General features: G+C 29.9%; 2 protein-coding genes across 6 annotated transcripts in view; one reads left to right on the top strand and one right to left on the bottom strand.

Moving 5' to 3' along the window:
• Nucleotides 1–20,085, bottom strand: part of LOC126835456 (neurobeachin-like protein 2) — a 96,115-nt gene that overhangs the window by 62,359 nt on the left and 13,671 nt on the right. The gene's annotated exons all lie outside the window — the stretch shown is intronic.
• On the top strand, nucleotides 6,681–18,324 carry LOC126835457 (uncharacterized). Of its 3 annotated transcripts, none has more exons than XM_050568066.1 (3): nucleotides 6,681–6,994; nucleotides 15,238–16,948; nucleotides 17,024–18,324. In XM_050568066.1, exons 1-3 carry the CDS (start codon nucleotides 6,971–6,973, stop codon nucleotides 17,692–17,694), a joined length of 2,406 nt encoding a protein of 801 aa, XP_050424023.1. In that variant the 5' UTR covers nucleotides 6,681–6,970; the 3' UTR covers nucleotides 17,695–18,324. The 3 variants fall into 3 exon arrangements, with proteins under 3 accessions (XP_050424023.1, XP_050424022.1, XP_050424021.1); XM_050568065.1 differs by having other exon boundaries at nucleotides 15,238–15,847; nucleotides 15,893–18,321; XM_050568064.1 differs by having other exon boundaries at nucleotides 15,238–18,322.

The raw sequence follows: 20,085 nt of genomic DNA, 5'->3' as shown, positions 1-20,085 counted from the left end.
ATACCATTAAGTTTTTATAACAATTACAAGGTATTGACCGTGCACAATTTTAAAATTATTTTTCGAGATTAATAACTTTTATGTGAATTATTGCAATTTTTAAATTATTTTTTACAATACTATTAAAATTAAAAATGTACTTCGATTGGTACATTAAGCGAGTTTTGAAAAATCTATAACTGTTTTCAAAACTATTGTTATATTTCGCATTTCAAATGAGGATAAAATTAGAATGAGTTGTTTACGACCGAAAATAGCAAAAGTAGAAATTGCAATCAAAGTTTTTTAGAGGGAATTTTACTCTCACTTTTTTATAACCCCTAATGTTCTGTGACCTCTCCGATCCCAATTTGTTGTTTTTTTTGTTATTATATTTTAATTTTAGTTAAATGCCAGTTTTCCGTCATGAGAGGTGTAGACTGTAGTATATTATCATTACATAAATCGTGTAATCGTGTATCTAGTAGTAACATTTACCGTACTACGCGGGATATCGACAAAAAAATTCACAGGAATCCGCTTAAAATTATGATCACCTTTTTTTGTATTATTTGAAAGTGCTTCTGGTCCTAAACGGCACACAACGCCACTATATATCAGCAGCTTTCTATTCATTTACATGTCCAACACATGCTACACCCGAATAAAAATTTAACTTAGGTCGTGCCGTCCAAAAAAACAACAATGATTTCACTTTCTGTACCTCTTGTGACCTCTACATCGATAATGGAGACTAGACACCGTGAGAAACACTAAGTTATTGTTATGATTTATGCCGCCGCGCTACCATTTTGATAATGGTACATTTTTTTTATTTCCTATCCAGTGAAAGGAAATCATCACACATTTCAATACAGTCTGACAGAATCTACGCGAAGCCGTACACCGCAGTGTACAACATTGATTAAATCCATCATTAAATGGCTCGTCGAAAAGAGCTGCGGTTCACCTGTTGTGGGCTAGAGTCGTCGGGTTATGGTCAGATAATAATATTAGATATATTTTCTTGCCGCGAGTCCGAAGAAACTACATAGCAAGTAGATACCTATAGGTACGCAGTTATCGGTCAGATTTTATTTTTACTTTTTTCACCTATAGAAAATATAAATGGTTAAGATGACTTTGTCATAATATATAACACACACACACACATACACGCACACAACAAACACATAAAATATTATGTTTATATGTACACACTGCAGAAGAATACGATACAAATACATTGGAACACTTTCGCTAGAATTACACGTTACATCGGAACAATAGAATTCAAATAAATGAAACGAATATCATTCCTGAAGAGGAATATATATTCGTATGAAAAAAATTATAGGACAATGGTACTCGTGAACAATATTGTTATTGAAAAATATATGAAAAATATTACATTCGAAAAGAACGTGCGTAGAAGAGAGTACATATACTTAGGTACTCCAGAGCAAAAGATTGTATCGACAATCGAGTACTTAGACTTAGTAACAGCACCACCTATAACCTACCCATATTTTTAGATAATACAATTAAAATATCTTCGAAACTATGTGTCAAAGTAAAGTATATATTATAAATATATTAAAAGATTTGTACTAATCAAACACCAATTTTATTTGTAATTAACTGTATCTTTCTAGGTGATGACATAATATAGCACATAGATGTTATATGTGATTTTTTTATAATTTAAAACAATTCATACATAATATTATTAATCACATGTACTTAATAATCTTAACATTGTCTTTAGCAGCAAAAATTGAAAATTTGGATTCTAATTATTTTATAAAATGCAACGTGTAAACAATGTAATATTTTTCTAAAATAAAAATATTCGCTGAACAAGTTCATAAAATATAAAACTAAATGAAGGAAATTGATAAAATGTCAAAACTCTATTGAACGCTTAGTTATACTATGTAATGCTTACTAAATTGAAAGACTGAACTTTAAAAAATTGCCACATAATACTGAGTTAAACATAATTTTTTTTAATCTTTCAAGTCCTAACAATGAAAATTCATGTTTTTTTAAATTAACAAATCATTTATTATTTTTTTAAATTAATTAAATTATCATCATTAAAACACAAATTACCTATAAAGCTTTCTTTAATTTTGGCCTTAAGTCATTTTTTACCAAAAAAATATACCACCTACAATAAGGATAAAAGATGATTGTACAAAAACTTCTTAATAACAAAAACGGCGACATGACATTTTGTCTAAGTGTAGTCTTAATAGTCATTATCGCAAATATCCAATTCCCAACGAAACCGTTGAATGTATGATTGCCACCGTATCCTAAAAACTGGCAAATTACGGTCTATCATCATAATAAACATTAGGTAAATTTGATGGCGATCATAGCTATTATTCTCACGAGTGTTACATAAAAATGGTGTTTTATATAATATATCAAACGACCCAAACGATTAGATCGCGGCGTGCATAACCCGTGACTTTTAAATCTCTGATCGGGCATCTTTGAACCCGGCGGTTAATCTTTAATTGGCTAAAGAATACAAGTAACAGACACAATGCACGTCCCGTTCCTAAGATACAGCTATAGTAAATAGATAAATACGATTTACCGTACTCGAAATAATACATCACAGAAATCAACGCAGGACTTCCGCTGCCGAACCAGTTTTATGAATTTTAATCAAATATTCATATAATATCACTTTAAGTTAAACAGCTGGACGCCGACGAAAGGAATATTTTTAAAAAACCAGTCAATTGTGGTTTATATTCCATTTAAAAAAAAAAACGATTTCAATAATACTCTTTAATCGTACTATGTAACGTGTTGGAAACGATCGTTTGAAAGAAACCGAGGTCAATGTGTCAACGTGGTAACTACCCAATGGTGACTGGGTCATAAAACGTTGAACTCAATCCGTTTTCAACCGTAATTTTTAGCGACACTGAAAAGATGTCCCACTGGTCACTGCGTACAACTACTAAATTTTCAGTTATAATATACTGGCCCCGTTTCAAAACCATTGTAATAATTATTACTGTTCACTAATAAGGGACCAAATAATAATAGGAACCAATAATACCAAACAATGTTTTTTTATTACGAATTAAAACTAGTCTAATGGTTAAACATATGATTATATTAAATTGTTTTCTTCCCATTTATTATTGCAGTTGTTATAAATAAAAACAAGCTAAAAAAAAATGTTTAAACAGTTGTTCGATTGTCGTTTGCTCTGCGCCTCGTTCGAACCGTTGCGATTTAGCAATCGACTTGCATACCCGGAGGTAATTAGTTAACCCTAAAATAACTTCAAAAGGTCAACATTTACAACATTCTTACAACATATCCTATCAAACAAAATGAGAAGGGCAAAAATGTCTTTCACAACGACCGTTGATCTGTGACCACGAATAAGACATTTCCTTCATAGTTATTCGTAGTATATTATTATTAATGAACCATGTTCAATACATTAAAAATTAGATTTTTCAATTTAAACTACTCTATTATAATAATTATAGTACTTATAAAAATAATAATAATTATTATTATTATTTATCAACATGGATGCTGGGTTGAACAAAACTTTAAGGACTCGATAAACTCTTATTAAAATACTATGATTCAAACACGATTTATGGAACCAATAATGTTATGTACAACCCAGTATATAAATGTATAATAAGCAATAATTTTTCATTTTTTTTCCATGCATTAGTAAACTACGAGATATACTAGAGTAGTATTTAAAATTTAAAAAAAAAACAACATATAAACTATGTTTCGCCATAAAATAGATCGAGTTCGTCAGGTAAAATGTAAATAAAAACAGTGAAAAATTCATATATGTTAGGAATAATTACACCAAATTTTAATAAACAAAAATAGGTAGGTACGTGTTTAAAGAAAAGCGTTCTTGGAAATTCTTTTTTTTTTACGTTTTTAATGTTGTTATTAAAATAGTGCATTATTAGCACATAAATTAAAATTTAGGATCACATAAATACAAATTAATTGTGTAAAACGACACAATTTTTGGTCACGCTCTTGTCAGAAAATATGTTAATTATGCGGACTTTCTAATAAGCGCAAGTATAGTTCTCCAAAAAAATAAAAACTTATAATTAAGTAATTAAAACTATACGCTAAATAATTGTTAAAGCGTATAACATACTATTTAGTCATTCATTTTAAATGGTTTGGCCAAATTAAAAACTAGTATTAAGCAAATTTTTTCATCTGCAATGTAAATAACATAAAAATGCACATAACCCAACATTTCATGCAACAGGTTTATATTTTTTTTTAGCAAAACAACAATTTCTTGTTTACTTCTTTTACTTGAATTCTTCTTGCTATGGACGTAAAAAACATTTCTGTATGTTTTCTATTTATACACTATAGTTTTTTTTAATATGAAAATTAATATTATTTAAAATAGACGGTTCCTCATGCTAATATGGTTTTGTATAACGCTTTCATTTTAAACGCTTCAAAGCGAATAAGGTTTTGAAAAGTGCCCCTACCAACGTTATGAATATATACATTCAAAAACTAAAATGTTTTTTATATTATCTCAATCGAGTAGCTATAATCATTGAATACAGTTTATAGAAATATGATTTATATTCTATGTATAAGTAAGATATTTAACGGTTTATCACAAAATATAAGTCTATTAATATTTATTACAATTTGAAACCATTAATCTAGTTTTAACTAGGCACTATTTTATTAATTCAGATAAAATAAGATGTCTTACAAAACATTTTTAATACGTTTCTTTGTAGATAATATAAATAATACAACTTACATATTGTTAGTTTTTTTTATCCGTTGAATCAAAAGCATACAATTATAACTGACCAAAATAAAATTGATATTTAAATGAATACAAAATAATTTACCTATATTTTCTTAATACTATGGACTCTTATACTTAAACTCTACTAAGCTTAGAAGTACAACAAATGTGCTATCACAGTATTATTTTCAATTTAATAAGTTTGGATGATAAATTCAAAGGCTGATAAAGCAATGCCACAAAAATTAATCTATACGGTTTCCATAGGTACTCAATTTATCTGTGGTATTTTTGCTTGGTATCAAAGTTATGAAATTACTATAAACGTTTTATGTTTTGGAATAATGCAAATATTTATAGAGTATACAACTTAATCACACTTATTCATTGTTTAAAAATTAGGTTATTAATCGCTAATACACCATCAAACTCATTTGGACAAATTAAAAATTGATCAAAATTAGACTAATTTCTTCTTTTTACCCTAATACCTAAGCATGAGCTCACAAATAAAAATTATGTAAAATATATTAGAACATACAACAATAGCTAATGTTGAGTTTCGATTTCACGTCTAATAAGTATTTGTGTAAAAGTGTAATAAGCTGTTAAGTTTTTACTATTATGTCCAAGTACTGTTTTACTGACAATTAGACTGGTTGTTATTTTGTGTACAGATTTTCCTCAATTTTCCCCTATATATTCACAAAATGGATTTTACTATCAGGGGCCGACACTTATAGCTTTATATTGTATTCCTGTATAGAATCTTCTTACCGCCTTTTTGAGATCAGTATAAGTCATTTTATTTTGAACTGTAACTTAATTTAATTTTTAAATACTTCATCACAAGAATAGACTCAAGAGAAAACAGTTCTCTAAAAAACCCTTATAAATAATATTAACACTGAAATTTTATAAAAAAAATATACAACTGCAATCACAAAATGTCTATAAAAGTATAATTTTATTCATTCAATTTTGTTAATTCTATTTTATACCCATCGGAGAGTTTTTTTTACGGTTTACGCAAATAAAATGCAAAAGTAATGATTAAATATTTTTTCCCCGCTTTAATTTGTACAGTAATAACCAATACCAATACTATATAATTCACTGCTAATTGAATAATTATGCATATGTGTATAATTCCTCGTTTTTGTCGAACTGCGCTATTTTATAATATAATATATGGCTCGTGTTGGAAAAACTTAACGGTAAACATAATATTATATATATGCACATAAAATTCCACGAGAACCAATTGCGGTCTGTCTTTAGGGCAGACAACCTTGGTACCTCCGTATGTTATTCGGTTGAGCCAAACAAAAAATCTATAAAATGTGTTAAATGTGTTAAATGCAAACGTGCTTGTAATTAAGTGAAAACTGACTAATGTTCCATGGAATCGTACACTATGGGGGAATTATTTCACATCGAAAAACTGGTTCTAAGTCGTTTGCACCAATGTTATATATATATAATATAATATATAGTGACTCATTCAGCGCCAAGACAATGTTAATAACACGAGACTCTATCTAAATACCTAATATAATATTATCTCGCGGCTTTCTTCGGTTATAATGAAAGTTTTTTTTTCATTATTTCATAAACGTATCAGTAAATTTGAACCACGGACCTAATCGAAACGATGGCTGCGAATTATTCACGATCAGCTACCTATCAATTAAGAAAATAAAAAATATGTTCAGTGAGTTTTATAGGGTTATTTGGCGTGTGGCGTAGACGGGTTGCCGGCGGTTTATTTTTCATTCGTCGCTATCGTCGTTTAGCCAGTATAGTACCTACCCGTAGCACACACAACAGTATAGTTGATAGTAAGTGGGAAAGTAAGTTCCGGGTGTTTGAAATGTAACAGAGAGAATGAAGACGTTTATTGAAGGAATCGGACCAGTAGTGGGCTCCAGGACGCCGCTGTATCAACAATCTCGTCTTGTGCGCGCAATGTGTTGTTAAACAATTTACATTTTTTTAACTATTCTTACAGTAATAAAAAATAGTAATAATAATCAACCTACATTACAATTTTATAGATAACAGATAATAATATTATAATCCATGTATATGTGTGTAAAATAGTATATTGTGTCTCGTTTTTCTTTTCGTGCCGTGAATTATTATTCTAACTTAGACTTGGATTAGAGCAACATCCGCAAGATGACTACAAGGATCGGGCTAGCCGTAAGTCGATCAACTGTTATCCTAATAACGCATTATTGTGGCTCCATTAGTTTATCAGAAATGATTTATAACGCGAGGAGAAAACAAAAATTGATTTTTATCGATAAGTCATTTATTCCGTTTTATACATCATAGTACTGTCTATAATATTATGTCTATATCTATAGTACACGGGTGTCTATCAAAAGTGCATTTCCCCGAGAAATCGAGGAGTTGTGTTAAGCAATAGATACCCAATAGCCTTCAGTTTAAAGCCAATTTGTACTGCTAGAGGTCATCTTAAGCTAACTAAACAAATGTAATCATAACACATAATACATTTTTAAAAGTCGTTTTTGCAAAACTATAAAAACAATTCTATGATACCTGTGCACATGTGTGTTTAAAACTGACTATAATGACCAATCTTAAATGATAACTTTTGCAAATTAGTATTTAAATTGTTAATTATTCATTAAGTCCTTGTTTTTAAATCTGGTTTAATAGAAATAACTTCATAAATAACAATTTCTACATAGAAATGTATTTTATTTTGGAAAATTTTAACCCAAGGTAAGATGCACGGGATAAACATTTACCTCAGTAACATAATATAGTTGTGTGACTGACGTGAAAAGTTCGTCTAAGTCACATTTAATTTAAGTGTGACTGAAAACCGTGCGCTTGGTGGAGGGTTAAGCGTTAAATATAGAAATATAGAAATTAAGAATGTTTAATTGACTTTGCCTAAAAATCTAAAATCTATCTTTTAATTCAATAGTGCAGAATACCTTAGGTATAGATTGTGTAACGCAACCCAATACCAAAGATACACAAATCTCATCTGAGAATAAATAACGCTAACTGTATATTATAAAAAATTACATGTCATTCATAAGAATCTAGAAAGTATAAACTCTAAGTTGTTTTTAAAAAAAGAGTAAAATATTATACAAACCATAATTTTAAATAGTTTTAAAAACACTTCTAAACTGAATCAAAATTTTCATATACTCAATTATATCAATATACTCAGTGCTATAAGAAATTTGATAGCACACAAATAAACTTAACATGACGATATTTTGAAAACATATTTACAACTAATATGTATTACTTAAACTATAACTCAATGTTTTTTGTATTAAGTATTAAATTTCAGCTATTAAAAGAAAAACTTTAGAGAGACAAAGCTAAAGAATAAGTAGGTCTATTAAAAAATATTCAGAGTTTAAGTTAAGTAATGAAAAGGTTGTCAAAGAGGGTTAAAGATATGTGATAGAGTAGATAAAATAAAAGTATTTGGTATCAGGTACAAAAAATGTATACAAAGTGGAATATGGAAACGGAGGTATGAATCGTGGTTGTTAAATAGGAATATACCAGTTAAATGTTGACCAGTAAATCATGCGACTAAGCTTAGTTTTTATATCTAATGTCATTTAAAGTAAATAATAAATGGAATATTTAAATACTTTGTTAATAAAAAAGTACATTTTATATCAAGCGATTATATTTGATATCAATTTTAACAAATTATACTCAACAAATATAATTGTTTTTGTAATAAAAAAAAAGCCCTGTAGAAATATCCAAAATAGTTATTGTTTAAAATAATCTCAATTAAAGTCATTAGAGCAGTCATGTTGTTCAAAATAGCTAATAAAAAAAACTTTAAAAACGTTCTAGTAAGTATGTCTATATTTTATAAAATGATTTTATCTATTCAAATAATTTTCTATTTTGTTTGTATTTTATTATATTCAAATGCGAACTAATACCTATCCAAATAATAAACTTATAAATAAAAAACTAATAATATAAAAAAAATTAACCAGTCTTTCAGGAAACTTAAAACTCGATAAAGTGTAGATAAAAAATATTGTAACAGCAAAAAAAAGGTACAGAAGACGATCAATGAAAAAAAAAATAATCTTCTTTTTAGTAAAGCACATAAATCATGTGTCATTAAATATAATTGTTTTCACTTTTCATGCATGTGCAAAATATGAAGATCTTTTACTTAGATCGTCGTGGGAATATCTAACATTTTATGAACACTTTCACGGTTTTCCGCATCGTGCCAATCAGTGGTCGTTTAATAATACATTATTCATTTACGGTCTGGAGATCAAATTGAAAAATTATCAGCAGTTTTATAGTACGATTTCTTCTACACGGCATGTAGAATCAAAAGTAGTAATGTAAGTTTAGTCTTTAACAATAAAAATGCGATGGCATGGATAGTTTTGAAATTATGATAAAACTGTCACACAACGCGATTTGATAGACAGAACCTTTAAAGACACGCAGCATATCAATGATAAGTTACTACACTTTTAGTTGATTCTTAAAAGGGACAAAAGCAGAACAAAATCACACACTCAAATGTTGTAAAATTACTGAGTTTCAATTTTTTAAATAAGAATTGTATCAATATTTCAATATTCATTAAGTGACCCCCATGAAACTATAGTATTGGCTTAAAATATATAAATATTATATAGGCTACGTTTTAAATTAGTAAATAATATAGTCAACGACACAAAATTTCTCCCTTAACTCTTTGTTTGTTTTTAAACTTATATCTTTATATCGACATCTCAACGTAAAAGGTCGTTTCTATCTCGATAAATTCGATTTACGGTCATAATTATTATACGATTTTCAACGTAACAGTTGCAATCAATAACAATTTTCAATTGGTTGTAAAATGTAACTTATAATAATGTTAAGTAGGTATACCTTTTTATACTATTTCCTATTATTCATTTAAGAAATTACAGTTGTGGTTATTTACTATTTTTTTATTCTCAAACTTATCTTTAAGATGACAGAGTGCATATAATTCAACCTAAAAAAACAACAATGACTATATATTAAATTAATGTAGAAAAAAGAAACAGATCTATGAGGGGGTTTGAACGCTAAATTATTAATTTAGAAATCATGGTTAGAGTTTTCAAAATTGTTTTGGTGTTCTCAATACCTGGTAAAACGGTATAACTATTTAGGGTTTCCGACTATTCGAAATTAAATTTAGATATCGGGTATTCTAAAACCATTTTACAATTATTTTTATACCACTTTTTAAATACTAATAATACTAAAAAATTTTAATCGTCAAGTTATATTTTTGTTTCTATTAAGATTTTTTTGGCCCAAAAAAACTACGGTATATAAAAAACTAATTACGGTATAAGGTTTTTGATTTTGTGAAAATGAAGGATAACGGTAATAGACATTTATACTCAAGTATTATAACAGACTACAGTTAGGGGTTTCGATATATTTCCGGTTAAATTTTCAATGACTATAAATGCCATATGTTGTTTCTAATATAATTAAAAATTGGTTAAATTACCCGTCGATAATATAGGAAACAATAATTCTATTAGGCTTTTTTATGTGATAAAACACTACTAACTGTATAAGTATGTATGTGTAATACTATAGATATTAATTATGTAGACAGTTTTATTTTTTATAATTAAAAGGTAAAACTTTCATGAATCGATTTAACGCGTATTAACTCGTTATAATATAAAAACACTTCAAGTGTTTAATATCGAATTTCAATATAATTATAAGTATAATATGAAGAATAAATATAATAATAATAATAATATAATAATGATGTTATGAAAAACATAACGTTAAAACATATATATTATTATACACAGACAACGAACGCATGCAGACGATAAACGCATAATTAAAGAATTAGATACACCAGTAAAAAGAAATTTTCATTTGTATGAGTTTCGTCCGTTACAATCTTAATACCCATCGCTCTAACGTTTTACTGAGCTGTATATAATGAGATAGATGAACATAATAATATTACATGCCTCCCTACATATACGCATGAATATCACTCAATAAGACTGCATAACAATGATTCCCGGTGAAAGTATAAGTCTGTGTTTTTTACAAGTGTCAATTAATATTTGTTAGCAGAAATGTTGTTATTTGTCTTATACGAAAATGATCTAGTAGGTAACGTGTGTGTAGTGTCTCTGATATAATATGAGTCAGAATGAATACCTACTGACCGAATGATCGTGGAGTCGATAAACAATGTGTACTGATTTGTAGTATTATATTAGCTACTACTATTAGTCTAAACCAGTTATCGTTCGCAATATTTTAAAATCAAACCCATAAAACGAAAACAATTTCATTAGTTATTGCTACCAGCAAAAAATAAATGGGAACACATTTAAAGAATCCAAAAATACATAGAAAGTAGATAGAAGTTTATTCCGAATTGAACACTTCTTCGGGCCGTGTTAAAGAATCCCGTAGGACGTAGGTTGTTGTAAAATGCTCGAAAACGTGTCATTACCACAAAGTATTATATAGTATGTACCACGCGCTGGAAAAAAATTAATTACTGTAAATGTGTAAAAATTAATTTAATTATTCATTTATTATTATATAGGACCCAAGAACGCTTTTGGTTTGAAAGTTGTAGAGATTGTCGAATCGTTTCAGAACACGCATGCTGTTTAACTGTGTAATATTATATTTTACTTAAGAAGATAAAACAAATGTTTATCAAATAACTTAGATAATATTATGAAAAAACATGTTAACGCTGATAAGTTTGTACAGACGTTTCGCAGGTATTTTATTAAACGGCTAATCAAAAATTTCACGGGAACAGAATAAAAGTCATAGCCGTGACTAGACATTTTTTTAATCCCATTAAAGAAAGAGAAGAACTGAGGTCATAAACATAGGTCGAATAAACGGTGCCAGTGGATGAAGGTCAACACAGCAATATCAAATAGAACCACCGGTTATATATATTGCCCAGAACATCCGGTATATATATTCGCTGGTGCTTGGTATGTTATAATGCAGCAGCCTTGTTGTTGATAGCACTGACTCGAAGATCTTAAATTCTAATTTTTCCTCTTTCGTAAAAAACATTTCGCTTACAAATAAAAGTTTTTAAAAAATATCAAAATTATATTATAGGAAATCTCAAAAACATTAACCATGATCATACAATTAGATAAATATTAATTCCATGTAATTTGGCCTTTTACCCGGCAACTGAATACTTAAAATAAAAATAGTTTAATTTAGTTTCTATAATAATAGTACTTACAATATAGGTAGAGCTTTATTTTCTATAAAAATGACATGTTAATAAAATATTTTTTTAAAGTAGTAAATACTAAATAATAATCAATGTTTTAACTTTTAAGGCAGTCAATCATTCAAACACTTATTATACGTATTAGTAAATACCAAAATCTAGAGAGGCGACTATAAATGTCAATATAATAATATGCATAAAATGTAATAAATACAATATAATATCAACTATCCTGTTTTTAAATATCAAGTAACCTGTATATGTAAACGTATGCATAAAAAAAATAGTAAACTATTAAACATTTAAATATATCTAAACACACCTGGAATTCAAATAACGTTATTCGGGGATGTAAATTTCGAAAATACTCATTCGCCTTCTTGGTTATTAACCTCACCTTCAGATATTTCGGTTAAAATCGACGGAGATTCCAAGCAATAATTTTTTTTTGTACTCTTTATAATTTCCTGTTAAGTTTTAGGACAATGACTGAAATGGAAAAATATTTTTTTGAATACATTCTGTATCTTAAATAAAACAGTATTAAATTAAGATGCTATATAATACCGTAAAGAACAAATTTACAAAAGAAAAACATCTAAACAAACGGATGTGGTGGGTATAGCAAATTAAAATTTTGCTAACGCTGTTAAAGCTGGATTTTTTTCGATTGATTTCCACCATTCGTGTGGATTTAAATCGAACCGTATATAGCATTACCGTATTCAGCTAAATAACGTTGAAAATAAACACTAAAATCATTGATTCTTTACGGTCAATCCAACTTTTTTTCGAATAGGAAAAGTCCAAAACTTTCTAAGGTGAACGTTATCTGAATAACAGAGCACTTGTTTGGTTGCAATAAAGTTTAAATCGCTTCTCAATTTCAGAAATATTATTCTGTTCATAATTTGAAAACGTAATAATTTGAACATGATTGTTCAATAACTTAACAAGATTACAAGATCTAATATTTATTAACAAGTATAAAAACAATACTTTTTTATACGTGATTATACTTTCTTGCATTAAGGGTACTCAGATTTTTCAAAAACTAATATTTTTTTTTACATTTTCTTTAAGAAAATTTATTTTAAAATTTTAAAAATGTACTTATTTTTTTTTTATTTTAAAAAACTTTAAATCGTTTTGTGAAACTTAAAACACATTTTTTTTAAACTCTTTTTAAAGACTACTATATTTTAAAAACCATTTGACAAATTCCAATAAAAAGTATACACCAAATTCTAAGTATGAAAAACTAGTGCTTAATAGAAAGATTTTTTTGTTTGACCAATACGTTTTTTTAATAACCGATAAACACGTGCTTGTTTTTCTTAAAATGCATACATAAACTTTCAGAGGCCGCCATTTTGTTTAATTTGAAAAATCTGCGATTAAGCATTAAATAAAGTATTAAACTAATCATTTTTTGGCCACCGCAAGCGCAAGGCGCTATTTTAAAGAGAACTTTTAACAATCAAGCAAGTAACTTGTTACAGACTTTATATTTTAATTTGAAATGTATGTACAATTTTCTTGAAATATAGTGTAAACATTTGGTACTATATGCCAAACAAAAAAACATTATAAAACAGTTGAAAACAATTGTTTAAACTCCTATATTGTAAACCCTCTGATTACCCTAAACCTCTTAATACATTATTTTACAGATATTAAATTATTTTTTTATCGTCACGTTTTCGTGATTACATATGTATTAATTCACATACGTATCCGAAACCCTTTAAGTCTGAGAGGGATGAAATCACTAAAAATGTTATGCTCTTGATTTTTCATTATACATCGGTAGTGCTTACTTTACCTAAAGAATGTTCCATACAAAATCGAAAACTATTTTTTTAAAGATATAACGGGCTGTCATTTTCAGTTGAAAAATTTGTACCTACTTTTTTTTGGTTTTTCCTCAATTTTAAAGGGAAAGAGCTGAAAACTTATTTAATTTTTAGCTTATTTTCAGGTACGATTTCTAATCTATAGACTTGCTACAAATATTGATGAGACAAAAAAAAAGGCGGATTATGTAATATTTTTGTAGAAACGAGTTTTAGGAAAGAGATTATACATATTGTTTTTTTTAATATTAAATATGTCATGGAGTAAAAGTTTACATTTGTTATAACTAAAACAAATGTTGATTAAAATGATTAAAATGTTTCTTGAAACATATTTTTCCGTTACAATTACTATAGAAGGTTCACTTAGTTTAATTTTTAAATATTTATTGATACGATTATCATAACATTTCGAACAATTTAGCTTGCTGAGTTGTTTTATTTTGGAATAAATTTTAATCGAATATTGTAAATAATCTATTTTTATTGACCAACATATAACTAACTCGTCACAGGACACAGCATAATTTTGTTTAACTGAAGTAACCGGAAGAATACTTGCCAGTGTAAATACAATTTTTAAATACTGAGAAAATATTTTTTCAGATTCAAAATATTTGATTTTAAATTGAATTAAATAAGACAATTATTATTCCGTTATAACATTACCTAATATAATCGACTACTTTAATCTACTACTTAGTTTGTAGTTTGCTTAGTAGTTTACTTAGTTTGCTTAGTTTGTACTTTAGTACAAACTAAGCTACGAGTATAATGACGTAAGGATTTCTAACGAATGCGAAACATAAATGTGGCAATTAATAATACCAATCTATAATTAATAATTTGTGCATTGCCATTTATTTTTAAATGTTTTACCTTTTAAAACTTAAATTTATACAATACGGAAATAATAATTACACATTTTACTGATTTAAATCAGTGTCACAATAAAACCCAAATTAGTTATTTAATTTATAACTGTATAATTATTTTTTTATTTACTATTAGTTATATGTATGAAAATAAAGTAGGTACTAAAACGTCGCCCGATGACAATACTAATTTTTCACTGGTCTTCAAACCAAAACATTAGATTCAAATGATTTTTCTCTTTCTCCAAGTGTCATCTACACATTTATCATTATTACTTGTATTTTTCTGACAGAACATAAAACATTCGTAATACTTTCTCTTCCCCAAAGATTTTTGACATTTCAAATGATGCTATAAAACCACAGATTTTCCGTTTACATTGAAATTTAATTACAAACTAAGAAAGTATATTTTTTTTACAGACATACCTTCTGATTATTTTAATCAGTTTATACAGCTCAACAAAGGCTGAAAATGCGCCAGTTACAAGAGTTCGAAGAGAGCCACCATCGAGGTATGGACCACCATCTAAGCCAAATTCTTCATATGGACCACCAAAATCTTTTGGGGGGCCAAAACCAATGTATGGCCCACCTCCATCTTTTTACGGCCCTCCAAAAGGGTTTTCTAGACCGAAGCCTTCGTACGGTCCTCCTAAACCGTCATACGGTCCTCCTAAACCGTCATACGGTCCACCAAAACCTTCATACGGCCCACCACCAAAACCTAAATATGGACCACCGAAGCCAAAATATGGTCCTCCGAAACCATCTTATGGACCTCCGTCAAAACCATCTTATAAACCACCCAAACCAGTTTATGGACCCCCATCTGTAGGAGGTTCTAAACCTTCAACATCATACGGGGCTCCGCCATCACCTTCGTATGGCGCACCGCCATCATCTTCGTATGGCGCACCGCCATCATCTTCGTATGGCGCACCGCCATCATCTTCGTATGGCGCACCGCCATCATCTTCGTATGGCGCACCGCCATCACCTTCGTATGGAGCTCCCTCATCATCCCACAGAGGTCCTCCGTCGACTTCATATGGTGCTCCATCGTTTTCACACGGAGGTCCTCCATCGACTTCATATGGAGCTCCCTCATCTTCGCATGGAGCACCGCCGTCAACTTCATATGGAGCTCCCTCATCATCACACGGAGGACCTCCATCAACTTCATATGGAGCGCCTCCATCTCCCTCATATGGTACGCCTTCTCAGCCATCATCACCATCTTATGGAACTTCATCACTAACATCTTATCCATCTTTAACATATGATGCTCCATCACAACCATCGTCTTCATACGGTGCACCATCTCCGCCTTCATCTTCTTATGGCGCTCCATCAAAACCACCATCGTCGTCTTATGGTGCACCATCACCCCCATCGTCTTCATATGGTGCGCCATCTCCGCCTTCATCTTCTTATGGAGCCCCATCACCACCATCATCTTCATACGGCGCTCCGTCATCTCCGCCATCTTCTTCGTATGGTGCCCCATCAAGACCATCGTCTTCATACGGTGTACCATCTCTGCCATCCTCATCATATGGCGCCCCATCAAAACCATCGCCGTCTTATGGTGCACCATCACCCCCGTCTTCATCATATGGCGCCCCATCAAAACCATCGCCGTCCTATGGTGCACCATCACCCCCGTCGTCCTCATATGGTGCGCCATCTCCACCTTCATCTTCTTATGGAGTCCCATCACCACCATCGTCTTCATATGGTGCACCATCACTACCATCGTCTTCATATGGTGCACCATCTCCGCCTTCATCTTCTTATGGAGCCCCATCACCTCCTGCAACATCATACGGAGTACCCTCACATAGTGCACCGTCTTTCGGTGGTCATTCTATATCCATAACTCCTTCAATTTCAGTTTCTTTGCCTTCAGCTTCGTATGATGCACCATCAAAAGGTCCACCATCTTCATACGGAGCACCTTCTAGCGCCCCGTCATCTTCTTACGGCGCACCTTCAAACGCCCCGTCAGCATCTTATGGAGCACCTCCTAGCGCTCCATCTTCGTCTTACGGCGCACCTTCAAACGCCCCGTCAGCATCTTATGGAGCACCTCCTAGCGCTCCATCGTCGTCTTATGGTACACCAACATCAGGTTCGTATAGTTCATTTGGATCGCAATCTCAAAATAATAATTATGGCAGTGATCAGGGTTCTATTAATTTCGAAGGTATATTTGGTTCAAATAACGAGTATAGTGCACCAATGCCTTCAATTACTTACGGAATACCGACTTCAAACAATGAAATTCCAAAAATAACATCGATTACATACGGTTCCCCTAAAGATATCAATAGCATTCAAGGGTCATACAGTAGTCTATCGAATTCTGTAGCATTTCCAGACTCGAAATCTCAACTAACAGCTGTAAACTCATACGGAGAACCAGCTTTAAATCTAGATTTGAGTCAATCAGCATCAAATTCATTCCACGTTGTTCAGTCACAATATAACACATTAAGTCCAGAGTCGCAAACAACGCAAGCAAACACCTTACAAAGACGTCATAAAGAGTCATCCGAACAAATCGATGGACAATCGTCAAATTCTGATAATAAAACCAAAATAAATACTAAAAAAGGAGTAGTAAACGACAAACTAAATGCATACTTAAAATATATTTCTAAAACTACTCAAAAGCCAGATACTGGGTTCCAAGCCCCTGCCAAAACGTATAGCTTTAACTACGAAGAATCGCCTACTCAAGTAAATGAAAGCCTAGGTTTGACATTTGGAGATACTCCAATAAATCATAAAAACAATGATGCTAACAACGAACATTACTCGAATGTCCACAATTACTCAGATAACCAATGGAAAATAACAGAACATCTAAGATAAACATAATCATTATTCATCACATATTATGTAGAAACCAAAATAATAATATCATAACTATGATATTTATATAATTAGTAATAATAACTCATATACATATTTATTCATAGATATATAATTGTATAGTCTCCACTTTTCTTTTTTATACCAATTCTCTAGAATAAATGTTTAATACATTTTTAGTATTCTTAAAAATTGACGACTGTAGTAAGTAATATTAGAACTTTAATGTTATACCTCGAATCATTCTAAAAGGTTTTCTCTTTTTCTTCCAGTTGTCAATACTAAGAAGTAAAACATTTAAATATGAATCATTGTGCTATTTTGCTTGCCTTGTTGTTTGGGTATAAAATTATGGGTCACATCAATTAGGTAAAAGTACCGTTGATGTATAATAAATAATAAAGCTTCTGTGATAAAAACACACTTTTTAGACTGTATAACGTAAAAATGTGTGTTTTTTTTACGTCGCGATAAAATGTAAGTGACATGGTATGTTTTATACTACGTCGTTATTATATATATATATATATATAAAGCTTTTAATTGTATACGTAATATTATATTTTATTTAAATAGTCATAAGTATAATGTTGTTATAAATACCTGAACGTCAACAAACAATTATGTTTTTATAATTACCACCTTATGTTAAAATCAAATAAATTTTAAATATTATTAATGTAAAAACTTAACTACGAGTTGTTTTCTAATTATTTACTTTAAACCGGATGCCGAAAGTCTTTATTATATATTATTGTTACACGAAGACAGGTTTGGATATATTTTTAAAACTCATAATATTGTTTTTTATTGAAAACGCAATACTTCATTATGCTCACCTTCAGTCTACCCTAATAAATGAAGACTATTCCCCACATTTTATAATTTAAAGTAGTTTTACTATTTGATCTAACTTCAATTTTACTGATGTATTACCTTTGAAGTATACTAAATACACTAAAGACAGGCTTTGAAGGTTACTTACAGTTTTATTTTTATTTTTTAACTCTAATTTCTCTTAACAACTAAACACTTCTTTTAACGATATTTTTCAACCCTCTCCCATTTTTTGAGTTTGAAAGATTTTAACTGGTTTTAAATTTCAATATGTCATATTACTATTATACATTTTTTTAGGACAATTTCGACTAGATCCAACCATTTTTTACCGAGTATAAAATTGGGCCTATCGCCAAGATAGTCGAAATTACGACTTTATTATAATCGACTAATTCTTCGGTTTTTTCACAGTTTTATACAGAAGGAACTTTTCCACTTATCTCCAATAGATATTTCTTTCCAATGATTCCCTTATCGATGTCCCCAGATAACAATTATAATGACCTGGAAATCTGTCGACTTCCATCTTTTTTAAACCGATAGAGGTGTGTCCAGTGTCATTTAATTAATTTGATATTTTTGCGAAATAGTATTTTAAAACATCGAAGTTATAAATGTTCTATGATAAAACGTATACAATAAAGTCGGTTCAACACCACGTTTGAACTAAAACAAATACTACTTGTAATATAAAAATGGTGTTCTGTGTGCAATATTCCATTACGTGAGCAGATACACATTTTTTTAGAGAAATGACGTTTACAAAAATTTGTCGACGCACAAAGGTGTTAAAATCAAAATGACCAACATAATATTTTAGTTAGATCATATAATATTATAATGCAATGAAATACTGATCACAGTGGTCGCGAACTATAAGGTAGATAATAAAAAATAACGTTCGTCATTCAAGCATGATTGCACTTTCTGAGCGCATACCATTTTCGCATTATCGTTTTTACCAAAAATTTCACTCGCTTTTTTTGTTATATAACACAAATTACAAAATGTTGATGTAAAAGACAGAACGCCTCCATTCAATTTGTGTACATTTATATTTGTCTTACCGAAACAATAATAAATATGTGCTGTAAAACTTTATTTAACCTATTTTTAGTCTTGTTAGTTTTTTAGTATAATTTATATTTTATCCAATTATGTATAAAATGTTTACTACGCCGACCGGTTGATAGGGGAAAACCGCTAATACATCGATAATTCTCTACTTCTTACTAAGTATCAATAATTGTAGCTTGGGTCTCTAGGATTAGGATATAAGTCAAAACATCAAATGAAATCGAATAATAGTCAAAATTATTATAAATCGATCTTGGAGAAAGGAACCTCTTGCTGGCCGACTACAATGCCGCAAACATCAAATTGCAATACTAGTAATTTTTTAGCTACAGGTCTCAAATTGTTCAAAAGTCAATCAAGATTCAGAAAATAGCACAAACACAATTTTGGAAAATATCGATAATACGTCTTACAATGTCATCACCATGGAGGGTGCAAAGAATAATATTTTAGAGTTTTTTCATACTTCAAAAT

The sequence above is a fragment of the Adelges cooleyi genome, unplaced genomic scaffold (genome assembly GCF_023614345.1).
Source record: "Adelges cooleyi isolate 19-005CV unplaced genomic scaffold, UGA_ACOO_1.1 ACOO_flye_CR_arks_rails_tigmint_CR_PRNA_23, whole genome shotgun sequence".
NCBI lineage: Eukaryota > Metazoa > Arthropoda > Insecta > Hemiptera > Adelgidae > Adelges > Adelges cooleyi.
Note: the sequence above shows the minus strand (reverse complement) of the source record. Positions and strands in the feature narration are given on the sequence as shown.